We start from the raw sequence: 23,482 nt of genomic DNA, 5'->3' as shown, positions 1-23,482 counted from the left end.
GCCATAAAAAGAAGGAAATCCTGCCATTAGCAACAGCATGGATGGACCTTGATGGCATTATGCAAAGTGAAATAAGTCAGAGAGAGACAAATACTCATGTTCTCGCTTATATGTAGAATCTAAAGAAACAGAGAGTAGACTGGTGGTTGCCAGGAGTGGGAGAAGGGGGAAATGGAGAGATGTTGGTCAAAGATTAGAAACTCCCAATTATAAAATGGGTAAGTTCTGGGGATCTAATGCACAGCATGATGACAATAGTTAACAATACTGTGTGATATACTTGAAAGTTGCTAAGAAATTAGATCTTAAATGCTATCAGCACACACACACAAAAGGTATTTATGTGAGTTGATGGAGGTTTAACTAATCTTATTGTGGTAATTGTTTCATTATATATACATGTATCAAATCATCAGGTCTATACCTTAAACTTACACAAGGTTATATGTCAGTTACATTCCAATAAAACTGGGAAGAAAAAGTGAGTTACTGATAAATTTAACACATCTCTTCTGTTTGATATTTATAATTTACAAAGCAGATGTTTATTTGCATGAGCTAAAACCAATACCAAATAAAGAAAACATCATAATAACATTCAAATTTCTTTGATCAAAATACAATTTATCTAATATCATAATGCAAATTTATGTAAAAGTAGCTTCTGATAAATTATTCCGAAATCATAAGATTTTTGATATAAAAAATCCTCTAGTACAGTTACATTTTATGGTTTATTTATGTTATTTTAATTGTGACATTTTACACAAGTTTTTACTTTACATTTTTTCCAAGTTTTTATTTAAATTCCAGTTAGTTAACATACAGTGTAATATTAGTTTCTGGAGTAGAATTCAGTGATTCATCACTTATATACAATACCCAGTGCTCATCACAAGTGCCCTCCTTAGTACCCATCACCTGTTTAACCCATCCCCCAACCACTTCCCCTCCAGTAACTATCAGTTTGTTCTCTACAGTTAAGAGTCTGTTTTCTGGCTTGCCACTCTCTCTTCCCCTCCCCCCCATGTTCATTTCTTAAATTCCACATATGAGTGAAATCATTTGGTATTTATCTTTCTCGGACTGACTTATTTCACTTAGCATGATTCTCTTTAGCTCCATCCATGTCGTTGCAAATGGCAAGATTTCATTCTTTCTGATGGCTGAGTAATATCCCGTTGTGTATATATATACACACACACACACACACACACACACACACACACACACACACCACATCTTCTTTATCCATTCATCAGTTGATGGACATTTGGGCTCTTTTCATAATTTGGCTATTGTTGACAATGCTGCTATAAACATCAGGGTGCATGTAACCCTTCAAATAAGTATTTTTGTTTCCTTTGGGTAAATGCCTAGTAGTGCAAGTGCTGGATCATAGTTCTATTTTTAACTTTTTGAGGAACCTCCATACTGTTTTCCAGAGTGGCTGCATCAGTTTGCATTCCCACCAACAGTGCAAGAGGGTGCCCCTTTCTCCACATCCTCGCCAGCAGTACTTTACATTTAAATATTAGATATAAATCTTTACATTTAATGTGCAAGAAAATAAATGCAAATTACTTGGTTCTTTGTCATTTGTTGTCAATAATTTTAAATATAACTTCTTTATATATAACTTTGTGTCTTTATATATAACTTCTTAAAATTGTTGTATATGTTCTATGTTCTTACTATTACGCACTATTAACAGATAATCCTCATATTAAAAATATACTGCTGTTTTTACAGTAAAGTTTTGCCAAAATCCCTAACTAAAGCTTCAGAAGCAAGGCAGGGACTATGATTGAAATAAGGCAGTTGGCTAATACCTCTGCCTCCTTCCGTCTCTTCTCTTTTGGCCTTTGCATGTCATGTTAGAAGAGACAGGTGAAGGAAGGTAGAACAGGGTTATTTCATGGAATATATCCACTGATTTTAGTTCCCAGGAAAATGACTATATTACTCTGGCCCTGGCCCTTTGGGGAGTTATTAAATACTCATCCAGATGGCACCAAATGTTTACATAGAAGTCAAAGGTTAAGTCGGTCAACAGCAAAAGTGTCTTAGACATAGCTTACTAAATGATACTTTAAATGCCAGTCCCTTGGGACCTGGATAAATCTAGCATAAGTGAAAATTAGGCACAGAGAAGGAACACAGATTTCACCCTATGAAAACTACCTTAAATAGCATAAGCAACTGAGAGAAAATCTCAGCTGGTCATTTATAAATCAAATGACACACACACACAAAAAAAATGACACACAAATCAACAGATGGCCTCCATAAACAAGAGAGTATATAGTATTCACATAAGGGAAGCCTTGAGATAGGGTTTGTTGGGTTTTTTTTTTCAAAATTAATATGTTGAAAATACAAAAATGATCAGTTCGGTAGATGAGATGGCCCATTCCCTCCGTTTCTCTCACCTTTGACCTACCCACTTACCTGACTGATAATCATGTGTCTGATACTAGGTGCTGGGAACACAAAAACAACCCTTGTATTGTTGCCTTCCCAGAACCTATTTGGTTTATGAAAAAGCAAACAGCTGTTTAAAGTTGATCATTTTTAAACTGGTCATTTGCAGTTAGCATATAAAGAGTCTACAAGTATTTGTACAAGTAGTTACGTTGGTATTACACAAAAACTTTTAGTTATTTAAGAGAAAATCATTTTTTACTAGAATTCTTATGCTATAAACAGTTATTTAGTTTAAATACATTTAAATCATAGGTTCAACTACTAAATAATGTTTTCTTACTAAAATTCCTAAGGAACTATAACCATCTCCTGTTAGGTGAATGAAATAGAAAAGTTCTTGTTAAATACCCATAGAAAATAGTTCCTGTAAGTTCTGGCTTGAATAAATGTATGGTTTACAGCATATATGTACTATACATATTGATATGTACACGTAAATATATGTGTTGTAGCATAGTAATTAATAGGCAATTCAATTAAAATTATTTAAAATTCCTTACATATCAAAATCTGAGTTATTTATATGGTCTTTCTATGAATTGCCTGAATTTGAATTAAGTTTGTCTTAAAAAGTTGCATAATTCATATTTAATTCACTGTTAACTTTCTTAAACTGATGATCCAGCTCAATATTGAGATTTTTAGGGTACTAGTGGGCCAAAAGAAAGAAGGGATTTCAAATATTCTTAAAAATCAATCTTTTTTTAAATTTATGGGCAAAAGACTTATATAAATGATTTAGTTGATTAAAATAGAAGGTGTGTCTATACTACAAAACTATTTTTATTGACTCTGTGCAGAAATATAGGGCAGTGGATGCTTAAGGCCCTAGGAAGATTTATGTTCTGCCTCAGAGAAGATTTATGTTTTGGAAAAACGTCCCATCAGCTCATTTGACAAGAGGTGATTTATATATCTTTCATTAGATAAATGATTTGAGAATAGCTCCTTCTGCCCTTCTGTTTATAGTTTGCTTCTGTTACAAAAGACATTTCAAATTGTTTTCACCACAATTCTAAGTTATGTATTTTAAAGCTCAACAATAAAACTTACTTTCCTAAAAGTGCTATACACTAGCAGTTAGGGAATTTTTATGGAGGAGCTGTTTTTTTTTCATGATGAGATATTCAGTGATCTAGAAAAATACATTAAAATGTATCTTAAATGGCATTAGAAAATTATAAAATGGATAAGCCTTTTGAAAAATTATATGGAGACAAATGTGTATTTAAGTCAGATATACACAGAAATTAGTTAATTCAATTAGTTCAAAAAATTAGTTAAATCAATTTCACTTTAAGTATATAAAAATTTTTTTTGGTAAGAACCTTATATTGATCTATAAAATAGAATTTTAGAATTACAATTATATTTATTCCACTTAACTATTTCACTGTTTTAACAAACAAAAAATTCATGCATTATAGCTTAGTAGTTATCGAGTCCCTTCATCCAGGGTTCGAACCTGAGCATGTTACTTGACTTCTCTGTGCCCTACTGTCAGCATCTATAAAACGGAATAATAATATTTCCTACTACATAGTGTTGAAGGGATGATTAAATGAATTAGTATTTGTAAAATTTTTTGACTAATGACTGAGTCCTAGTAAGTACTATTTAACATTTAGCTAGTGTTCTCATTGTTATTATGCTAATCTTCAATGGCAAAATATCAATAGGAATGAATATCAATAGGAATGAGGCCTTTATGAAATAATTGCTGAGAAATGTTCAAAGACAATTTTTGTATAATCACAGTGTCTTTATGGGTAGAATTTTTTCATCTTAAGAAAATAATTAACTATAAACTGAATCAAAGTATTTTCTTTTTTACCTCTAGTGTAATCTCTATGAGGATAGCAACCTTTTCTATCATATGCATTCCCAGAGACTAAAAGTACTTGGTGCAGTGTAGGTACTCAATACAAATTTCTTCTTCATAGCCAGAAGATAGATATTTTTCACTGACAAACATATTATCAAAATAAAATATCACAAAATCCTATGGTTAGAATATCTATAGGAAAATATTAGATCACTGACTTGAACATTATAATGAAGGGCAGATGCCCTCCTTCCAACTAAAAGTAATTAATTTAGGGCAGGTAGTCACCTTATCCTATATTGATTATTTTCAACAATGGCAATCCTGATGTCACTTACTGTCCCTCATTTCTTTTTTGTCCATTTGAGAGACATGTCGTTTGTGGGCAACTGGAATTATCTCCTTTCTTGAAGAATCCTATCTTCTGTTTAATATACTGCAGACATGAATAGAAGCTATATATGTTTTAATTCATCATTAAACTTTCTTTTGACAAATAAAGAAACAGTAGATATAAGGCCAAGAAACTCAAGTCTATCCTGAAATGTGCAACTATTTTTATTTATTTATTTTATTTTGGGCATGTCACTGACTAATATTTAGTGGTCAAAGCAGAAGGTTTTAAAGGTCATTCAAATTGTGAAATTCTATTATTTCACCTTTAAATTTCCTAAGGAATTCTAATTCATTTAGCTACATATGATGTAATATCTATCCCTCTAAGAACATTTTAATAAATCTTCTTTTGTCACATTATTTTTGGAAAGATAGAGATTAAATGTAAAAAATAGTTAAGTTAGATGTATCCACAATATAGAGAAAGGGTTGGACTTAACCAGTGTCAAGAACTGTGAAAGGTATGAAATTTTACCCTACTTGCAAGGTAACAATTTAGCCTACCACAGTTTAATGGTTCCTAGCAGAAGACATGAGATCCTGAGTCAGAGGTAAAGATATTATCACTCATGGCAGCAGGCAGCATGAGCTTCGTGTTTACATAGGTTGCCCTGGCCACCAAGCCGCAGGAGCAACCCAGGTAGGTACTACACATGCAATGGATTGGTGTCACAACTGAGAAACTCCAAGTTTAGAGGGCCAAAATCTTTTTTAATGAATTTTTTTAACAGCCCTTCCTAAAGATGTTATCTTTAAAATTCTGAACATTATCTTTAAAGAGGGAGACATTATCTTTCAAGTTCTGAACAGTAAGCAAATCTTCCCTTTGCTTTCCTATATAAGCATTCTTAAAAAGATAATACAGAAGTAGAAAAGAGCAAATAGTACCTCCCTCACAAGACATGCATGAAAGAGCGATGGAAAGACCCATTGTTTCCCAATGATATCCACCCTTCTTTTCTATACTTGGCTCCTGGCATTTTCCTATGAGTATGCCACTGCATCAACCACTCTTATTAACCTTGCCAAAACAGGCTGAGACCAAAACTGTTCAATTTGCCCCATCTAGCATTTAATGAGGCCTACTATTAAAAGGATTCCAAGCAAGTAGATGAAGCCAACCAAGAGTATTAATTTCAACCATGTTCCCCTGGATCCCAGACCCAAGCAGCTGAACAAATCCCATAAATTACCCAGATCTACCTTAGAAAACCAGATGATTTGCTCCTTAAGTTTCTGAACTGCTCTTTCCCCTTGATGTGAAGCATTAATCCAGTATCTCAACACGAACAGACACATTTTTAATAAAACTTACAGAAACCCATTCTGTGCCCTACTTTAGCCTAGTGTGCAACCAAAAGGGTACCAAGTGAGCAGTATTCAGTCAACTAGCCACTATCTCTTTGATCTAGGACCACATCAAGCCAACAAGAACATCTAGGCGGCTGAGCCAGAATTAAGTTTGAATTCTCTATATTCCTTTTCGGGTAGGCTGGTGGGGAAAAGATGGTTTAGAACACAGAGCAGTTAGTGCCTTACTCATAAGACAAGCAGAAATGCCAAAGATTCATGCAGAATTATCTCCAACAATGTGCTTTGCATCCCTTTTTAAACAAATCCTAGCAAATGGTTGCTCTTTTATTTATCACACCATTTGCTAACAGTACTGCTGCCTCATTCAGCCTCTGACCAATTCTAATCCTCAGATGCCTTCTGGGGCATTGCTATTCTTACTAACCTTAAGTCTATGCTGTTGATTTTTCATTCCATTTCTTATGGAACACCATTCTGTTTTAAAACGACTTCTTAGTTTCCCAATATAATATATTCTAGAAAGTTTAATATCTTCATGTATCAAAAATGTCAAGGGTGATACTATCAGATCCTATAATCTGATAAGATTTACCTGAAACCCCATTGGCAGATTAACATGATACATATTTAAATACATCTTACTCTCCAAATATTTCTTTGGAAGTGGAAGTAGAACATATTAGAAGTAGAATTGAGTTTTGGGGTCCAATATATTTGAGTTTAAAGCTCAGATCCCCCCCTTATTTGCAGTGTTATCTTTAGGAAGTTTGTTTTCACATCTATAAAAAGGAAAAATTCTATTTTATACAATTGTTAGAATTAAATTAAATCACTTATGTAAAGTGACTAGTGGGATTCCTGATATAATAGCAGGTACTCAATAAATGTCAATTCTCTATTCTTTTCCTAATTTATTGTTGTGAGTGTATGGAGGTCATCAAAATATTTGTTGAGCACTTTCTCGGCATCAGGGAAATCCAAATCAAAACCTCAATGAGATACCACCTCACACCCGTCAGAATGGCTAAAATTAACAAGTCAGGGAACGACAGATGTTGGCGGGGATGTGGAGAAAGGGGAACCCTCCTACACTGTTGGTGGGAATGCAAGCTGGTGCAACCACTCTGGAAAACAGTATGGAGGTTCCTCAAACAGTTGAAATTAGAGCTACCATTCGATCCAGCAATTGCACTACTGGGTATTTACCCCAAAGATACAAATGTAGGGACCCGAAGGGGTACGTGCACCCCAATGTTTATAGCAGCAATGTCCACAATAGCCAAACTGTGGAAAGAGCCAAGATGTCCATCGACAGATGAATGGATAAAGAAGAGGTGGTATATATACACAATGGAATATTATGCAGCCATCAAAAGGAATGAGATCTTGCCATTTGCAACGACGTGGATGGAACTGGAGGGTGTTATGCTGAGTGAAATAAGTCAATCAGAGAAAGACATGTATCATATGACCTCACTGATATGAGGAATTCTTAATCTCAGGAACAAACTGAGTGTTACTGGAGTGGTGGGGGGTGGGAGGGATGGGGTGGCTGGGTGATAGACATTGGGGAGGGTATGTGCTACGGTGAGCGCTGTGAATTGTGCAAGACTGTTGAATCACAGATCTGTACTTCTGAAACAAATAATGCAACATATTTTAAGAAAAAAGAAAAAGAAGAAGATAGCAGGAGAGGAAGAATGAAGGGGAGTAAGTCAGAGGGGGAGACGAACCAGGAGAGATGATGGACTCTGAAAAACAAACTGAGGGTTCTAGAGGGGAGGAGGGTAGGGGGATGGGTTAGCCTGGTGATGGGTATTAAGGAGGGCACATTCTGCATGGAGCACTGGGTGTTATGAACAAACAATGAATCATGGAACAGTACACCAAAACAAATGATGTAATATATGGTGATTAACATAACAATAAAAAATTAAAAAAAAATTTGTTGAAATGATGCTGAAATGTTGCGGGCTTCTACCATTTGGTTCTTTGCAAATATGAGAGTCTTTTATATATGCTGTTTGCATTGTCCTTTTATTCACTATTTATGTGCTTGTTATAGCTTTATATTAGTGACAGTTTATATATACATTGACTCTCAAATTATGTTAATTTGTTCACATGATATACTACTTTTTTTAGAAGCTTAGAAATAACTTTCTGATTGCTCCATTTCATTGAAATATTAAGAAAATATTAATTGTAATTTACTTTCATGCCAACTTTCTAGTGTTTGATTGGTAGTTTGAAAATTAAGGCGTTTATACCTCGCTTTGATAACATCACAATCTGGTCATTTGAAAAAAACATCATATTACCAACCCAGCAGATTGAAAAGTAATATGGGACTAATATCCTGGGGGAGGAGGGTCTATTTGATACATCATGACTAATCTTATTAATGCTACTTGCACTGAATAGAAGTTACACTGACTCAGCCTTAACTTATTCAGTATATGATTATAGAGGGTAAATGTGTGACCCCATTTCTAAAATATTGTGTTTAAGGAAATATTTGTATATAGATTGACTTGTCCATTGACCTGCAGTATAATTTCCACAAAAATTGAGTTAGTTCTTAAATATATTAAACTAAGTCTCAGAATTTTAGTATTTTCAAGTATTTTGTGAATCAGGAATTACCATTCAATATTTAAGCAGCTACCCTGGCATTTTCCACATGTTCTACAGAATTAACAAGGCTTGTTCAGTCTTATAAAGGCCATCTCCTTAGTTCTGCCACCAATAAGTACAAGTTGAATCTAAAGATAAAATGATTAAAAAAAAATATTTTACATGGGGGTGCCTGTGTGGTGTGGTTGGTTAGGTGTCCAACTCTTGGTTTTGGCTCAGATCATGATCTCAGGGTCCTGGGATTGAACCCCACATTGGGCTCTGTGCTCAGCATGGAGTCTGCTTGGGATTTTCTCTTTCTTCCCTCTGCGAGCCCACCCCCCTTGCTCTCTCTCTTTCTCTCACGCTCCTTCTCTCTCTCTAGAATAAATCTTAAAAGAAAATCTTTTATGTGATAATAATCACCATTGTGTTAACCAAATTAGTGGCAAATTATTGCAATTTGAAACCACTTATGTTAAAAGTAATGATCTGGGCGCCTGGGTGGCTCAGTTGGTTAAGCGACTGCCTTCAGCTCAGGTCATGATCCTGGATTCCCGGGATCGAGTCCCGCATCGGGCTCCCTGCTCAGCAGGGAGTCTGCTTCTCCCTCTGACCCTCTTCCATCTCGTGCTCTCTCTCTATCTCATTCTCTCTCTCAAATAAATAAATAAAATCTATAAAAAAAAAAAGTAATGATCTGTTGTATACTCTAGGATAAATTGTTGGGTATAAAAATTAGAACAATTCCTTGCTATTTCAAATGCTAAATTTGAAACTGCATGCAATTAATGAACTTTAAGAATCAGTTTATTTGCCTTAATTTATTCAGCATTTTAAATAAAAATTTAATACTTTTCAAAATAGTATATTTACATAGTTAAAAACAAAACTGAAAGCGTCATAAAAATAAATATCATATTTCAGTAAATAGATTGGGAACAATTACTTAACATTGGAAAAACACAAAGTTGGATACATTTGTCACTCCCATACCAATAAAAATATTAGATGGATCAAAATTTTAAAGGTGAAAACTAAACCAGAGAAGTCCTATGGAAAATATAGAATTTTTTTAAGATTTTTATTTATTTATTTGAGAGAGATTACACACTTGATTGAGGGGAGGGGCAGAGGAACCAGCAGACTCCCTGCTGTGCATGGAGCCCAGACTTGGGGCTCCATCCTAGGACCCTGAGATCATGACCCAGGCCGAAGTCAGATGCTTAACCAACTCAGCCACCCAGGTGCCCTGGAAGATACAGAAATTTTAAAAATAATTAGTAAAGAACAACTTTTTAAATATAAAAAAATCCAGAAAGTAAATATGAAAAAATTAGTAAATGTGGCCACATGAACAAATAATTCCTATATTGTAACTCGTGTATATATTAACTTAGTTTTTAATAATTGGGTAAGTTTGTGAACAGAGTTTATACAACAAAAGAAAGAACAAGATGGCTCTTCAACATAAAAAATTCATCTAAATGTACTTATAATAAGAGAAATACAAATTAAAATGTCTCTGAAATACTAATTTTCACTTACAATATTGGCAGTGGTCTCAATTCTTTTGGGATATATACCTAGAAGTGGGATATCTGGATCATACGGTAGTTGTATTTTTAATTTTTCTAGTAACCTCCATACTGGATTTTATAGCCACTACACCCTTTTACCTTCCCACCAACAGTGTACAAGTGTTCCAGTTTTTCCACATCCTTGCCAACGCTTACCTTTTTCTTTTAAAGTAGCTATCCTAACAAGTGTGAAGTGATCTTTCATTGTGGTTTTAACTTGCATTTTCCTGATGATTACTGATGTTGAACATCTTTTCATTTGCCTATGACAAAATAGCTAAGATACAGAAACAACCTAAATGTCAATTGACAGATAAATGAACAAAAATGTGGTGTATGTACACAGTGAAATGTTATTCAGCCTCTTGGTTTTGCCTCAGGTCATGATCTCCAGGTGGGGAGATCGAGCCCTGTATCAGGCTCCCCACTCAGTGAGGAGTCTGCTTTCCCTCTCCTTTTTCCTTTGCTCCTCCCCCCTCTTGCTCTCTCTCTCTCTGAAATAAATGAATACATCTTTAAAATATATATATATATATATATCCTGCCCTATGCAACAACATGAAAGAACCTGAAGGATATTAGCTAAGTGAAATCAGCCAGTCACAGAAAGACAACTACTGTATGATTCCACATAGGTGAGGTATCTAGCATAGTCAAACTCAATGAAACAGAGTAGAATGAATGGCAATTGCCAGGAGCTGGGAGGAGGAGAAATTACAGAGCTGTTGTTCAATGGGTATAAATTTTCAGATATACAAGATTAATAAGCTCTAGAGATCTACTGTACAACATTGTGCCTATAATTAAGAATACTGTATTGTGCACTTAAAAATTTGTTAAGAAGGTAGGCCTCATTTAAAAAATTCTTACCACCAATAAAAAAAGATTGGCAAGGGTCAAAAAGTTTGTTAGTGTAGTGTGTGGGCAAAAATGTAGAGAAACATACTCATACATTCTGAGGAAATTATATGTGAATATAGTCTCTTTGGAGGATAATTTGATAGTTTATCAAAATTTCAAATTTTAGCTACAGGGGCTCTCACTCCTTTATGAAATTAATGCATGTGCAAGGCTATTTATTTCAGCACTGTTTGAAATAGTAAAATAATAGAAACAATCTAGGTGTCCAAACACAAGTGAATGGTTAATAGAGTTATAGTATTACTTTTATTTTAAAAATACAAAATTTTCACAATTTTATGACTGTAAACATTGGTATTTGTAGAGCCATGTGATATACTTTTCTTTTATTGAATAGTTTTGTTGTTGTTTGTTTTGTTCTCTGGTGTTTCTAATTATCTGCCCTGTAATTAAACTCCATATTTTTCAAATTCTCTCAGAGTCTTTTTATTTTGGGGGAGTCCTATTCAGACCTTTTACTCCATTCTTGACTACTAGCTTTCCAGGCAAATTATAAAATTCTCATTCTGTGACTCCTTTTATTTTTTTTATTGGTTGATTCCAGCTCTTCTTCTTTTCCTTGTCATCTCCTTTCTTGGTTTTACTCTTTCATTTATGTGAATATACTTCAAGCAAATTATTAGGAGAATGTAAAAGGGAGGTAAATTTTCTAAGATTTTACATGTCTAAAAATGTTTTTATTCTACTTGCACCCTTGACTGCTAGTTTGTCATGGTACTGAATTCTAGGTTAGAAATTATTCCCATCAGAATTATAAAGGTTTTGCTCATTGTCTGAAGTGAAATAGAATGCTTTATGAATTCTCTTTCTTCCTGGTTTCCTAACAAGAGGGAAAGCAAAAATACTGGTGTCTAATTCACCATTCTTCTCCTGAAACTCTTCATTCAAGGAAAATGAAGGGAAGGAAATGTTTTCAATTCCCTTTCTGGTTGGATAGAAACAGCCTCTATGGGCTCCTTCCTCTGTGGGGTTCATGTTCAACTTTGTGATCTATGAGAATATCTCTTGATTTGTACTGATGAGGTACTTGATATTTAGAAATACTCTTCTATTAATGGAGCCCAGCTTCCAGACTACTGTCTTATGTGAACTCTTAGATGCCAGAAGTTGAACATTGACTCTTTAATTGTCTTTACACTTATGCTGTTATGATATTAATCCTCCTGAGGGAAATGGATGCTCCTGGAAGAAAGGAGGAAGGCCAGTGAAAAGAAGTTAAAAAAGAGAAAAGTCTTCAAGGCACCTGGTAGCTCAGTCCATTAAGAGTTGGACTCTTGATTTTGGCTCAGGTCATGATCTTATGGTTGCGAGATTGAGCCCAATGTTGGGCTCCACACTAAGTGTGGTGTCTGCTTGAGATTCTCTCCATTTCCCTCTGCTCCTCTCCTTGCTTGTGCTCTACTACTACTACTACTACTCTCCCAATAAATAAATATAAATAAATAAATAAATAAATAAATAAATAAATAAATAAATAAATATCTTAAAAGAGAAAAGTCTTCAATATATGTTTTTAATATATTTTAAAAATTTCTTTATTACAGTATGAAGCATTTTCCCCTATTAAAGTTTTGGTTTTTACCACCTTACTCAATGAATTGCCACTTGCTTAGTCTGATATTGTATCAACCATCTTCACAGTTATCTGCATAATTCATAGGTCTTTCATGTGGTGTGTGAATATCTCTGTACTGATTTATGTTTTAACCCCAGAATTACTAGGTTAAGTTTCCTTCAGTCTTGTCATTTATGTTGCATAGGCCAAATGCAAGTTATTCATGGTATTACATTTGTATCATGTTGTCCATTCTCAGAAGTTATCAGAAGACTTTTTTTAAATTTTTTATTGTTATGTTAATCACCATACATTACATCATTAGTTTTTGATGTAGTGTTCCATGATTCATTGTTTGTGCGTAACACCCAGTGCTCCATGCAGAATGTGCCCTCTTTAATACCCATCACCAAGCTAACTCATCCCCCCACCCCCCTCCCCTCTAGAAACCTCAGTTTGTTTTTCAGAGTCCATCGTCTCTCATGGTTCGTCTCCCCCTCCGACTTACTCCCCCATCAGAAGACATTTTAAAACAACCTATGTGTAGATTATTCCCTCTTTTTGCAATGGGACCATGTCGCCATGATGTGGTCAGTGATGTATGGCAAAGCCAGTCAAAAAGTAGACTGTTGTTTTGATCAGACTCATCATTAAAACTGAATCAGTCATACTCTCCCTCACATAAATCATTAAGACAGATGATACAAATGGATTTAATAGACATTGGCCTACCAATTTTTTACTTGTCAACATGGCCTTGAGTTAACTGAAATCAAACCATTTCATTATTGGGTTAAGGCCAAAATAAAGCAAATTTACATAAAGTTTTTCATAGTCAAAAAAACTAAAAATATGAAATTAACAAAATATGGAAATATTTATGTCAATTAAAGTGAATCAAGAATAATTACCAAATATGAAACTACATTATTTTAAGTAATATAAGCATTTTTAAATAACTTGATGGTTCTAGTTCTTATTAATTAATGGTTTGTACAGATACATTAATCTCTTCAATTTATGTTGTTTTTTCAAAAAGTAAGTACTTAATCCCCATCAATGTGACATAAATTTAATGCAACTTACATTTCTTTCTCTAATGAAGGGCAACTCCTCCAAATAGAAGTAGAGCATCTATTTTGCAATTTTACCACATAAGAATTAAAAATAACAGATTATTTTGGTATCAAGTGGGATTTGTAGATGAATAATATAAATTTTTAATTGAAATTTTGATAGCTATGGCAATTAATGTTCTCACTATAGCAGAAGTGTAAAGAAATCAGAATCTAGCAGTCATTCAGCCACTCAGTGCCTACTACATGCAATTCACTGTGTTAGATAATATTCAAAGTGGAAGGGAACTGAGGATATATACAAGTTAAAAGGAGAATATCTCCTAATATGGGCAAAAATTCTTGGTAGAGGAAAGTTTGTGGGAAGTAGAGATGTCCGATAGCATTCCAGTTTCACAGATTATATGTTCTATTATTTAATTTATATTTCTCGTGTTAATGGCTGAATCAATAGTGACTGAAAACATTTCAGAATCTATGTATGAAAATAAATGTGATTTCTGAGTTCAGAAAACAGAGAAAGATTATTACTAAGATTTATCTTTATAACCATATGGAACAATCATAATCCATTATGCCTTGTGTCCAAAATGCTGGCAGGACTTTCAAACGAAACTGTTAAATTTTGAAAGCACTACAGATGACCTCTATTTTTTAAATTGTTGAAGATAGGATAAAATTGTTCATCCAATTATAGGACCTGTTTACTGTAACTTATAATGATTCGAAACATTCCTGTCTACACAAATATTTCATAAATTTTCTTTCTAGCAACAGCTCTTATTTCTTATTCTTCTTTTGTCAGTGTTACTGGAAAGGTTTGTCAGGGTTTCTTTCTTTCTTTCTTTTTTAGTATATGAAAGAGATTCTATTTTTTTTATTCCAAAGACATCTATTTCCTAGTGTGCACTGACAAATGCTTATGATAAAATGTTAGGCTTTTTATATATAACATAGAATTCCTTTTCTGAATACTTTAACACCCTAAGGGAAATTCTTTCCTGTGTCATGATCATTCTATGAAATGACATAAAACCCATCACTCCTTTAATTTATAACATAAACATTCTTGAATTCCACTTCCCAGAACCACTTCCCATGACCGGACTATATGTCTGTTACATTTTTACTGATTCACGCTTTTTTTGGTTCTGATGTCTTCAACTTATCACATTTGTTCCCATTGTTCTCATATTAAAGGCATGAAATTTTCTATAAAAACAGATAAACTCTGTTTTCCATTTTAATTTTGTACACTCTATTTGAAAGACAGAAAATGCCCTACTGTCATTTTAAGAATCTATGCAGATTCTGCTTAATCTTATGTTTCAAATCTATGAAGCATATTCTAAAGCAATAATCATAACAGTTAAAATACACATACTTGCATAACATTTTTGTTGAAGTAGGTTTTAGGTATCATATATTCTGCAACATCCCTAGCAAGGGAGTGCAAATAATACTTCAAAATGAAACTTCCCTTTTTTACTTCAGCTTCTTTCTTTGATTAAGAAGTTATGAATATATCTTGCCTCTTTTCACAAATGAAAATGTGTTTAAATGCAATTAATCTACCCTATTAACTCTACTAAACATCTGCTGTATTTGTTAAACATTTCAAAATTCTGTTCTGAACTGGTTAATTCTAAGTAATTTCTCAGTTAAATATTTACATGGGCTTCCATAATGACAAGTTCTAGCCTGTCTTAAGTAATCAGCAGATTGTCCAGCTATGTATAGTGTAACACACTGTAATAGCTGTCCACTGGAACTTAAAGTGGTTTAGCTTCCTTGGACTATTTTTTACATAGTTTTATCCTAGCCAAAAGAGGTAACAGCCTTATGAATTCCTTTCCCTGTCAACATTTTTAATGTCCAGAATAACACTTAAAAAAAAGAGAGAAAAGAATGAATGCCTGTATAGACATATGCAGATGTTTACATCATGAATCTCCAAAATACATTCTTACACTTCTCTTTGAGAAAAGCAATAAATCTTGTTTGTGAAATTTTAGGAAAAATCCAGATTACAACAGTTACTTTCATAGCAGACTAAATACATGAAAAAAGTGGAAAAAATAAATCGGCATTACTCTTCTGCAAAGGAAATCTAAGAAGAAAATAATGCATAGATTACACACAAGATGCAATTCTCTAACTTGAAAGATGGTATACAACCATAAAACATCAAATAATGGTCAAAAATTTAAATTTCATAATAGAGATGATATAAGTGGTAAACAATTCTTAAATGAACTGTAAGGCAGTTTTACTCTTAGATACCACACAACTGAAATTACTTTAGATGAGAAATACAGACAAGACAGAAAATTCCCCAATGTGGTATTTAAGTTCAAGTTTCGAAAATGAGTATGATTAGAGGTTGACCAGAAATCTGTTTCCTACAACCACCACCACCCAGTATTATTCCATCCCAGTGTTTCCTTCCTTATGATCCAATTTACTAAGTATCTATTGAGTCTCTTCTATAAGTATGGTAGAGCATAGAAAAAAAATGATGATCTGTCCTCTAGGACTCCAAGTCAACTAAGAGGATAAGTAAAGTACACACATAATGGCATTAAGGCCAGAGTAAGAAAGAATTGTGGGAAGGGTCTGAGACAAATGCTGAGCTCTACCCAAGTTTAGGTAGGCTGGAGCTTATGTATATGTATAATTTTCAATAGTAAGTGATCAGCAAACACTATTTTACTTTACTAGATGGAAGGAGTAGTAAACTGGATAATTGTAAATAATGAATCATCCCCAAATTTTGATTTCTTATTTTGGGAAAAAATATGATTTTTCTGTGGTTGCTTGGCCTATGTTTTACTAATGACAGTGTTGATTTTATTTTTCTTTGTAAATGTCAACTAATATTCAATAAAGACAGCTCAAAAATATTCTGAACATTAATGCAATGTGGCTAGGATTGAGAATTGGTCATGGATAATTCAAATAGTGAATAATCCATTTGAGATTAAAAACAATTCCCTAACTTTTCATTAAAAATCTCCCTGGGTTCTAGACTTAGCAAATATAAGGTGGGGGTGGAGCATGGGATTCAGAATCATTTACATTGAGGAGGCATGTTAGTGGGTTTTATGTGTGTGAGTGTACCATTTGGACTTTGGACACAAAAGGTTCTCACAAATATTTTTGAATCCATTGAATCCACTCCAAATCAAGTTTAATATTTTTGCATTTTTGTCAGCTTCTGTATATAATTTCTCTAACTAAGGGAGTGCAATTTTGATTATATATGGCTCAGAATTAATTGTACTCCCTCTGTGAATATTTGGTATGTGTATGTTTTAGTAGCTCATGTTTAAAAACACTGAAAAACCTGTCAACATTTGGACAGATATCAAAAATGTTATATATAAGTTTGACTATTCATGAAATGATAGTTTCCTAAGGGTAAAAGGAAGTTTAATCTAGAGCCAAGATTGTGTCATTCTTTTAAAAAATGACACAACTCGCTGTAATTGTATTATAATTAATACTTGGTATATTTGGATTTTAAAAGTTGTTTTTCTTATGCACATTATAAATGTACCATCCTAAAGTTGGCCTAATTAGCCAACTTTCCTTGATTATATATCATTTGGTAGGTGTTTTTTGTAAAAAAATCAAACAGAACTGATCACTTTTTTCATTCCCTGTTTTTTATTCCTGCATAAATCAATAAAACATGGGCTTTATGTGCCCCTATAACATTAAATTTTTCAGAGAACAGGGCACCTGGGTGGCTCGGTTGGTCTAGCATCTGCTTTCGGCTCAGGTCATGATCCCTAGGTCCTGGGATTGAGTCCTGCATTGGGCTTCCTGCTCAGCGGGGAGTCTGCTTCTCCCTCTGCCCCCCCCCACCCCGCTAGTGCACGTGCGCGCGTACGCTCTCTCTCTCTGACAAATAAATAAAATCTTTAAAAATAAATAAAGGGAAAAATGAAGGGGAGAAAATCGGAGGGGGAGACGAACCATGAGAGACTATGGACTCAGAAACAAATGATGGTTCTAGTGGGGGGATGGGTTAGCCTGGTGATGGGTATTAAAGAGGGCATGTACTGAATGGAGCACTGGGTGTTATATGCAAACAATGAATCATGGAACATTACATCAAAAACTAATGAGGTAATGTACGGTGATTAACATAATAAAATAAAATTTTTAAAAATAAATAAATAAATAATCATTTCAAGAATAGATAAAAGAAATGACAGTAATAAATACATATATTTTACTAGGGTTTTGTAGGGAAGGAATCAGAAAGACTTGAGGAAACACTGAGGATTTGTGATACATGCAGAATTTTTTGTATTAATGCTTTTTGAAAATGAGCTACAGTAATTTTTATTAAATACTGACAACTTTGATCATATGAAAGTTATCCGAAAGAAAATTTAAATGTTTATAACTTTTCTATTCAAAATAAAATTAGATGGTGAAATTATGCACATTATCACATTTATTGAAGCAATTTCTTCTATAAAAAAACAAAAAATGAATATATACATAATAATTATAGGTCATCACAAACACATCTGATGTTTTAGTTTAAAGGTAACCACAACTTTTAAAGAAAAAGTTCAGAATGTACAAGTGTATCCTAAGTTTTTTAAAATTAGGTAACAAAGGAATGTTTCTTCTGAAATGGAGGTAAATTCAGATTTGTTTGAATTTTTATTACTATTTTTCTCATTTATTCCAAACCAGTTAAGCATTTAATATATGATAGGTTAATCACAAATATTTGTAAAACTCTGAAAATTATTGGCTTTATCCAAAAACTTACTAAAGTGAATTGATTTTCCAGTATGAATTTTTTCACTCAGATGTTAATAGACCCATTGTGTGAATAAGACAGTTTCTACCTGTTGTCCTTAGAGCTTGATGAATCATTACCTCTACAATCATTTAAATGAACTTATGACAAATACTTTAAAGGTCAAATACAAGCATTTTATGACTGATGAACCAAGACATTCATCCCTTCCTGTGGAAAGTCAGGGAAGGTCAGGCTGGGTTTTCTTTTCTTTTCCTTTCTTTTTTTCTTCTATTTAAATTCAAGTTAGTTAACATATAATATATTATTAGTTTCAGGGGTAGAATTAGTGATTCATCAGTTGCATATAACACCCAGTGCTCATTACGTCATGTGCCCTCCTTAATGCCCATCACCCAGTTACACCATCCCCCACCTACCTCTCCTCCAGCAACCTTCACTTTATTCTTTATAGTTAAGACTGTCTTACAGTTTTCCTCCCTCTCTGTTTTTATCTTATTTTATTTTCCCTTCCCTTCCCCTATGTTTATTTGGGGTTTTTTTCCTTAGATCCCACATATGAGTGAAATCATATGGTATTTGTCTTTTTCGGACTGATCTCGCTTAGCATAATACACTCTCGTTCCATCCACGTTGTTGCAAATGGCAAGATTTCATTCTTTTTGATGGTTGAGTAATATTCCATTGTGTGTGTGTGTGTGTGTGTGTGTGTGTGTGTGTGTGTGTATTATATACGCCACATATTTACCCATTCATCAGTCGATGGACAACTGGGCTCTTTCCGTATTTTGGCCATTGTGGACATTGCTGCTATAAACATTGGGGTGTAGATATTCTCTGGATAACTACCTAGTAGTGCAATTGCTGGATCATAAGGAGCTCTGTTTTTAACTTTTTGAGGAACCTCCCTGCTGTTGTCCAGAGTGGCTGCACTAGTTCTCATTCCCACCAATAGTGTAAGACGGTTCCCCTTTTTCCACCACCTCACTGTCATCTATTGTTTCCTGAGTTGTTAATTTTAGCCATTCTGACGGGCGTGAGGTGGTATCTCATTGTGGTTTGGATTTGTATGTCCCTGATGATGAGTGATCTTTTAACATTTTCTTTTGTGTCCGTTAGCCATATGTATGTCTTTGGAGAAATGTCCATTCATGTCTTCTGCACATTTCTTGACTGGATTTTTTTGTTTTTTGGGTATTGAGTTTGGTAAGTTCTTTATAGATTCTGGATACTAGCCTTTTATCTGATATGTCATTTGCAAATACCTTCTCCCATTCTGTAGGTTGCTTTTTAGTTTTATTGATTGTTTCCTTTGCTGTGCAGAAGCTTTTTATCTTGATCAAGGCCCAGTAGTTCATTTTTGCTTTTGTTTCCCTTGTCTCTGAACACATGTCTAGTAGGAAGCTGCTGCAGCCAAGGTCAAAGAGGTTGCTGCCTGTGTTCTCCTATAGGATTTTGATGGATTCTTGTCTCACATTGAGGTCTTTCATCCATTTTGAATTTATTTTTGTGTTTGGTATAAGAAAGTGGTCCAGTTTCATTCTTCTGCATTTGGCTGTCCAATTTTCCCAACACCATTTGTTGAAAAGACTGTCTTTTTTCCATTGGATAATCCTTCCTGCTTTGTCAAAGATTAGTTGACCATAGAGTTGAGGGTCCATTTCTGGGTTCTCTGTTCTGTTCCATTGACTTATGTGTCTGTTTTTGTGCTAGTACCATACTGTCTTGATGATTACAGCTTTGTAATACAGCTTGAAGTCGAGAATTGTGATCAGGCTGGGTTTTCTTAAGATCAGTTTGGCATGATGTGGAGAATGGAGGGGTTAGTGTCTGGTTCAAGTAGGAAGCCAATGAGCAAGGAAGAAGTGATGATTGGAGCTATAGGAATGAAAAGAACTAGATGGTTCCAAATATACTTTGGAGATGCACCAACCAAACTTGGTAACTGGATGTGAAAGAGAGGTTTGAGAAAGGAAAGTACAGAGGATGAGTTCTAGATTTCTGGCATGAGCACTAACAGGATGTTGTGTGAATTTACTGAGTTGGAGAATGCTGGAAGAGAATCCAATTTGGGGGAAGAGGGTCCTAAGTTCAGTGTTTGATGTTCTAAGTTTCAGATGCCCTAGAGGAGTGAGTATCTCAAGCATGTGGTTGGATACCTACATTGTAAATCTTAGAATCACTGGCCTGGAATATTCAAAGTCCACAGTATATTAGATCATGGCAAGAGAATGCGGACTGAGAAGAAAATGAGCCTAAACTCCCACGTTTAAAATGTTGAATAGGGAAGGAAGAAGCATCAGGAGAACAAAGAAGAAACTTTCAGAGAGGCAATAACTACTGACAATTTTTTTTTAAAAATATACCATCATTTTGAGTAAGAATTCCTATATAAAAGTAACTGTGACAATCAGGAGACTCGACTTACAGATTAACAGCACCTGGAATTTCCTGGGCCTTTTGTCAGTCTGAAAAAAAATGCTTATTTTTTTCTGCCTCTTGATAATGTTGTTGTGAAAGTATTAAATAATGTCTATGATATTAAAAAATGTTATGAAAAGACATAGATTGAAGCCAATATCATAATCATGTGTTTTCTTAGTGGATACTTAGAAGAGCTACTCTCAACCAAAAATGTGGCTATATTTATAGAGTTTATATATAGAAAGATCCTTTTTTTTCCTGCTTGCAAATATTGTTACTACTTATTGGTAGTTTGGTGAAACATAGTTCTGACCATATGGGAGTCAGAAAGGAAGTCTGGAGTCTGGAAGTGAACACTGGCTTCACACCTGGTTTGGAATCACTTTTTTTTTCTTTTCTGGAGTTAACTCCAAAGACAAACCAGTCACAGGACAATTTACCATTATTAATATATTAGAGTCTAACTTTGGAAGAGCTCAAATCACTTTAAAAGTTTTGTTTAATCAATAAAGTAGGTATTACTTTTCACAACATTCTTTGTGAGGCAGGTGTACTTGAAACAGTCTATTAACATGTGTTCTTTCCACCTCCCACAGAGTTCCCTGGGGATACAGGGTCCACAGGGTCCACCTGGAAAAGAAGGTCAGAGGGTAAGTAAACTTGGGACAACTGGCAGGCATTACTATCTCAAGGCTTACTTATTTCTGAACATTAATAAAAATAAACACAAAATACAGCAAGCAGATGGGCATAAGGAGAGTATTAACTATCCAAAGGCTGAAATTTGAGATCTGAGATTTTGACAGAGCTTTTACAATCCAGAAAGTTCTATATATTTTCAAGATTGGCAGCACAAATGTAGAGATACAGTTTAGGTGAAATGAATTAACTGTAATTTGATCTAGGGCACATTGGTCATATTTTGAGGTTTTGAGTTAAGCTGATCTTTGCAGAGTTAAGTTGATGAGTATCTTTGTGGAGTTCCCGCCTGTTCATGAATTCTGTAAAGATTGTGATAATTAACTGCAGTCTTTAGTTGAATTAAATTATTGACTTCAGTGATGCTTTGTAATTCTTCTTTCATTACAGTTTACTGCCTTTGAGATAAAATATGTAGTAAGTGAGTAAATTGTAGTTGCAATAGTTAGTCTTAGCTTCCCCCAGGAAAGGGAACCCCTGCAGTGATAATGGGTAAGCTTCACTTCAACACTTTCAGCAGTGGGTCACCCCATTCTTATGGCTTATTGTTCTTGCTATTTTCAAATCATTTTAATGTCTTGAAACATTTTATGTGCTTGCTCATATGATTATTGTTATTAACTTTTGTTACCTTATAGATGAGGATTATATGACTCAGAGTTTAGGTGATTTGCCTAAAGTCAAAGAGCTAATAAAAAGTAGAGCCAGAACTTGAATATGGGGCTTCTGATTCTAAATCTCACGTTCTCTTTTACTGTCCTGGGATATTAACCCCAAATCTCTTTTTTAGTCATTTTTGTTTATTATTCCCAGTTTTGTCCTCTGGCAAATAAGTCTTTTGCCTCAAGTATATCAGAATCTTTCAAGTATTTGGGAGCCAGTGGTATATTTTACCAAGGTTTACCTTTTATCAAGTTAATAAAATCCCATGTCTCTTAACTCTCTCTTATATGGATTTCTGACTCCCAACATGCTGATAGTTTTTCCCAGAAAATACTCATGGACTTTGTGGAGGTATCAGGAATGGACTGAACATGTGTGGTGTTATTTAGGGCAGAGCAAAATGTGGCAAGTATGCCCTTGTACTATAGACAATATACTTCTACTGGAGCTTAAGATTGAGCTGATGTGCTTCTGTGTATTTTTTTAAACTAACTCATTCTACTAGAGCAGCTTTGTTTCTTTGTTTTTATTTTTTTTAGTAGTACAATTAAGATTTGTTTTGGACAAAAATCAAAATTAAAAATTAAAAATTCTATGTTTACTTTTTACTACAAATGGCTAGTTTAGTGAACACAAAAGGGCTTAATAACTTTTGATGGTTAAGAAAATAAAAGGAAAAGTTTTGTGAATAATGTCTAAGATTTATGAGCCACCTATAATGTGCTAAATGTTTCACATTATTATTTCATTTATTTCTCACAATAGCTCTATGAGATATGTAATACTATCATTCTCGTAGAGAAACTGAAGTTTTTAAGCAACTTGGAAAGGACACATTGCAAATAAGTAGAACTATGCTGAAATTTTAAAATTATTTATAAAGCAGCCCTGAGTTCTGCTCCCAATACCTGTATATACAACTGTAGTTTCCCATTTGGCTCTCCAGCCCCTCTCCATTCAGGAGTTCGTTAATCCACTTGATCAAAGTTTAAGTAGTGTCAGGGAGAAAAATAGAAAATTACTTATCTAGATTTTGAGTCTGCCTTAAGCAATTAACTCATTGGGGGCAGAAGACCAGATGAAATGACCTTGTGAAGTTAATTTCCAGGCTGCTTATTCTGTTTTCTCCCAATGATAGCC

General features: G+C 34.2%; 1 protein-coding gene across 1 annotated transcript in view; it reads left to right on the top strand.

Moving 5' to 3' along the window:
• The window catches only part of COL19A1 (collagen type XIX alpha 1 chain), a 325,436-nt gene that overhangs the window by 160,341 nt on the left and 141,613 nt on the right, over window positions 1-23,482 (top strand). Inside the window, exon 15 of the mRNA XM_027602614.1 lies at window positions 21,577-21,630. Within this exon, the coding sequence (XP_027458415.1) occupies window positions 21,577-21,630 (54 nt within the window). The remainder of the gene's footprint in view (window positions 1-21,576; window positions 21,631-23,482) is intronic.

The sequence above is a fragment of the Zalophus californianus genome, chromosome 7 (genome assembly GCF_009762305.2).
Source record: "Zalophus californianus isolate mZalCal1 chromosome 7, mZalCal1.pri.v2, whole genome shotgun sequence".
In the NCBI taxonomy this organism is placed as follows: Eukaryota; Metazoa; Chordata; class Mammalia; order Carnivora; family Otariidae; genus Zalophus; species Zalophus californianus.
Note: the sequence above shows the minus strand (reverse complement) of the source record. Positions and strands in the feature narration are given on the sequence as shown.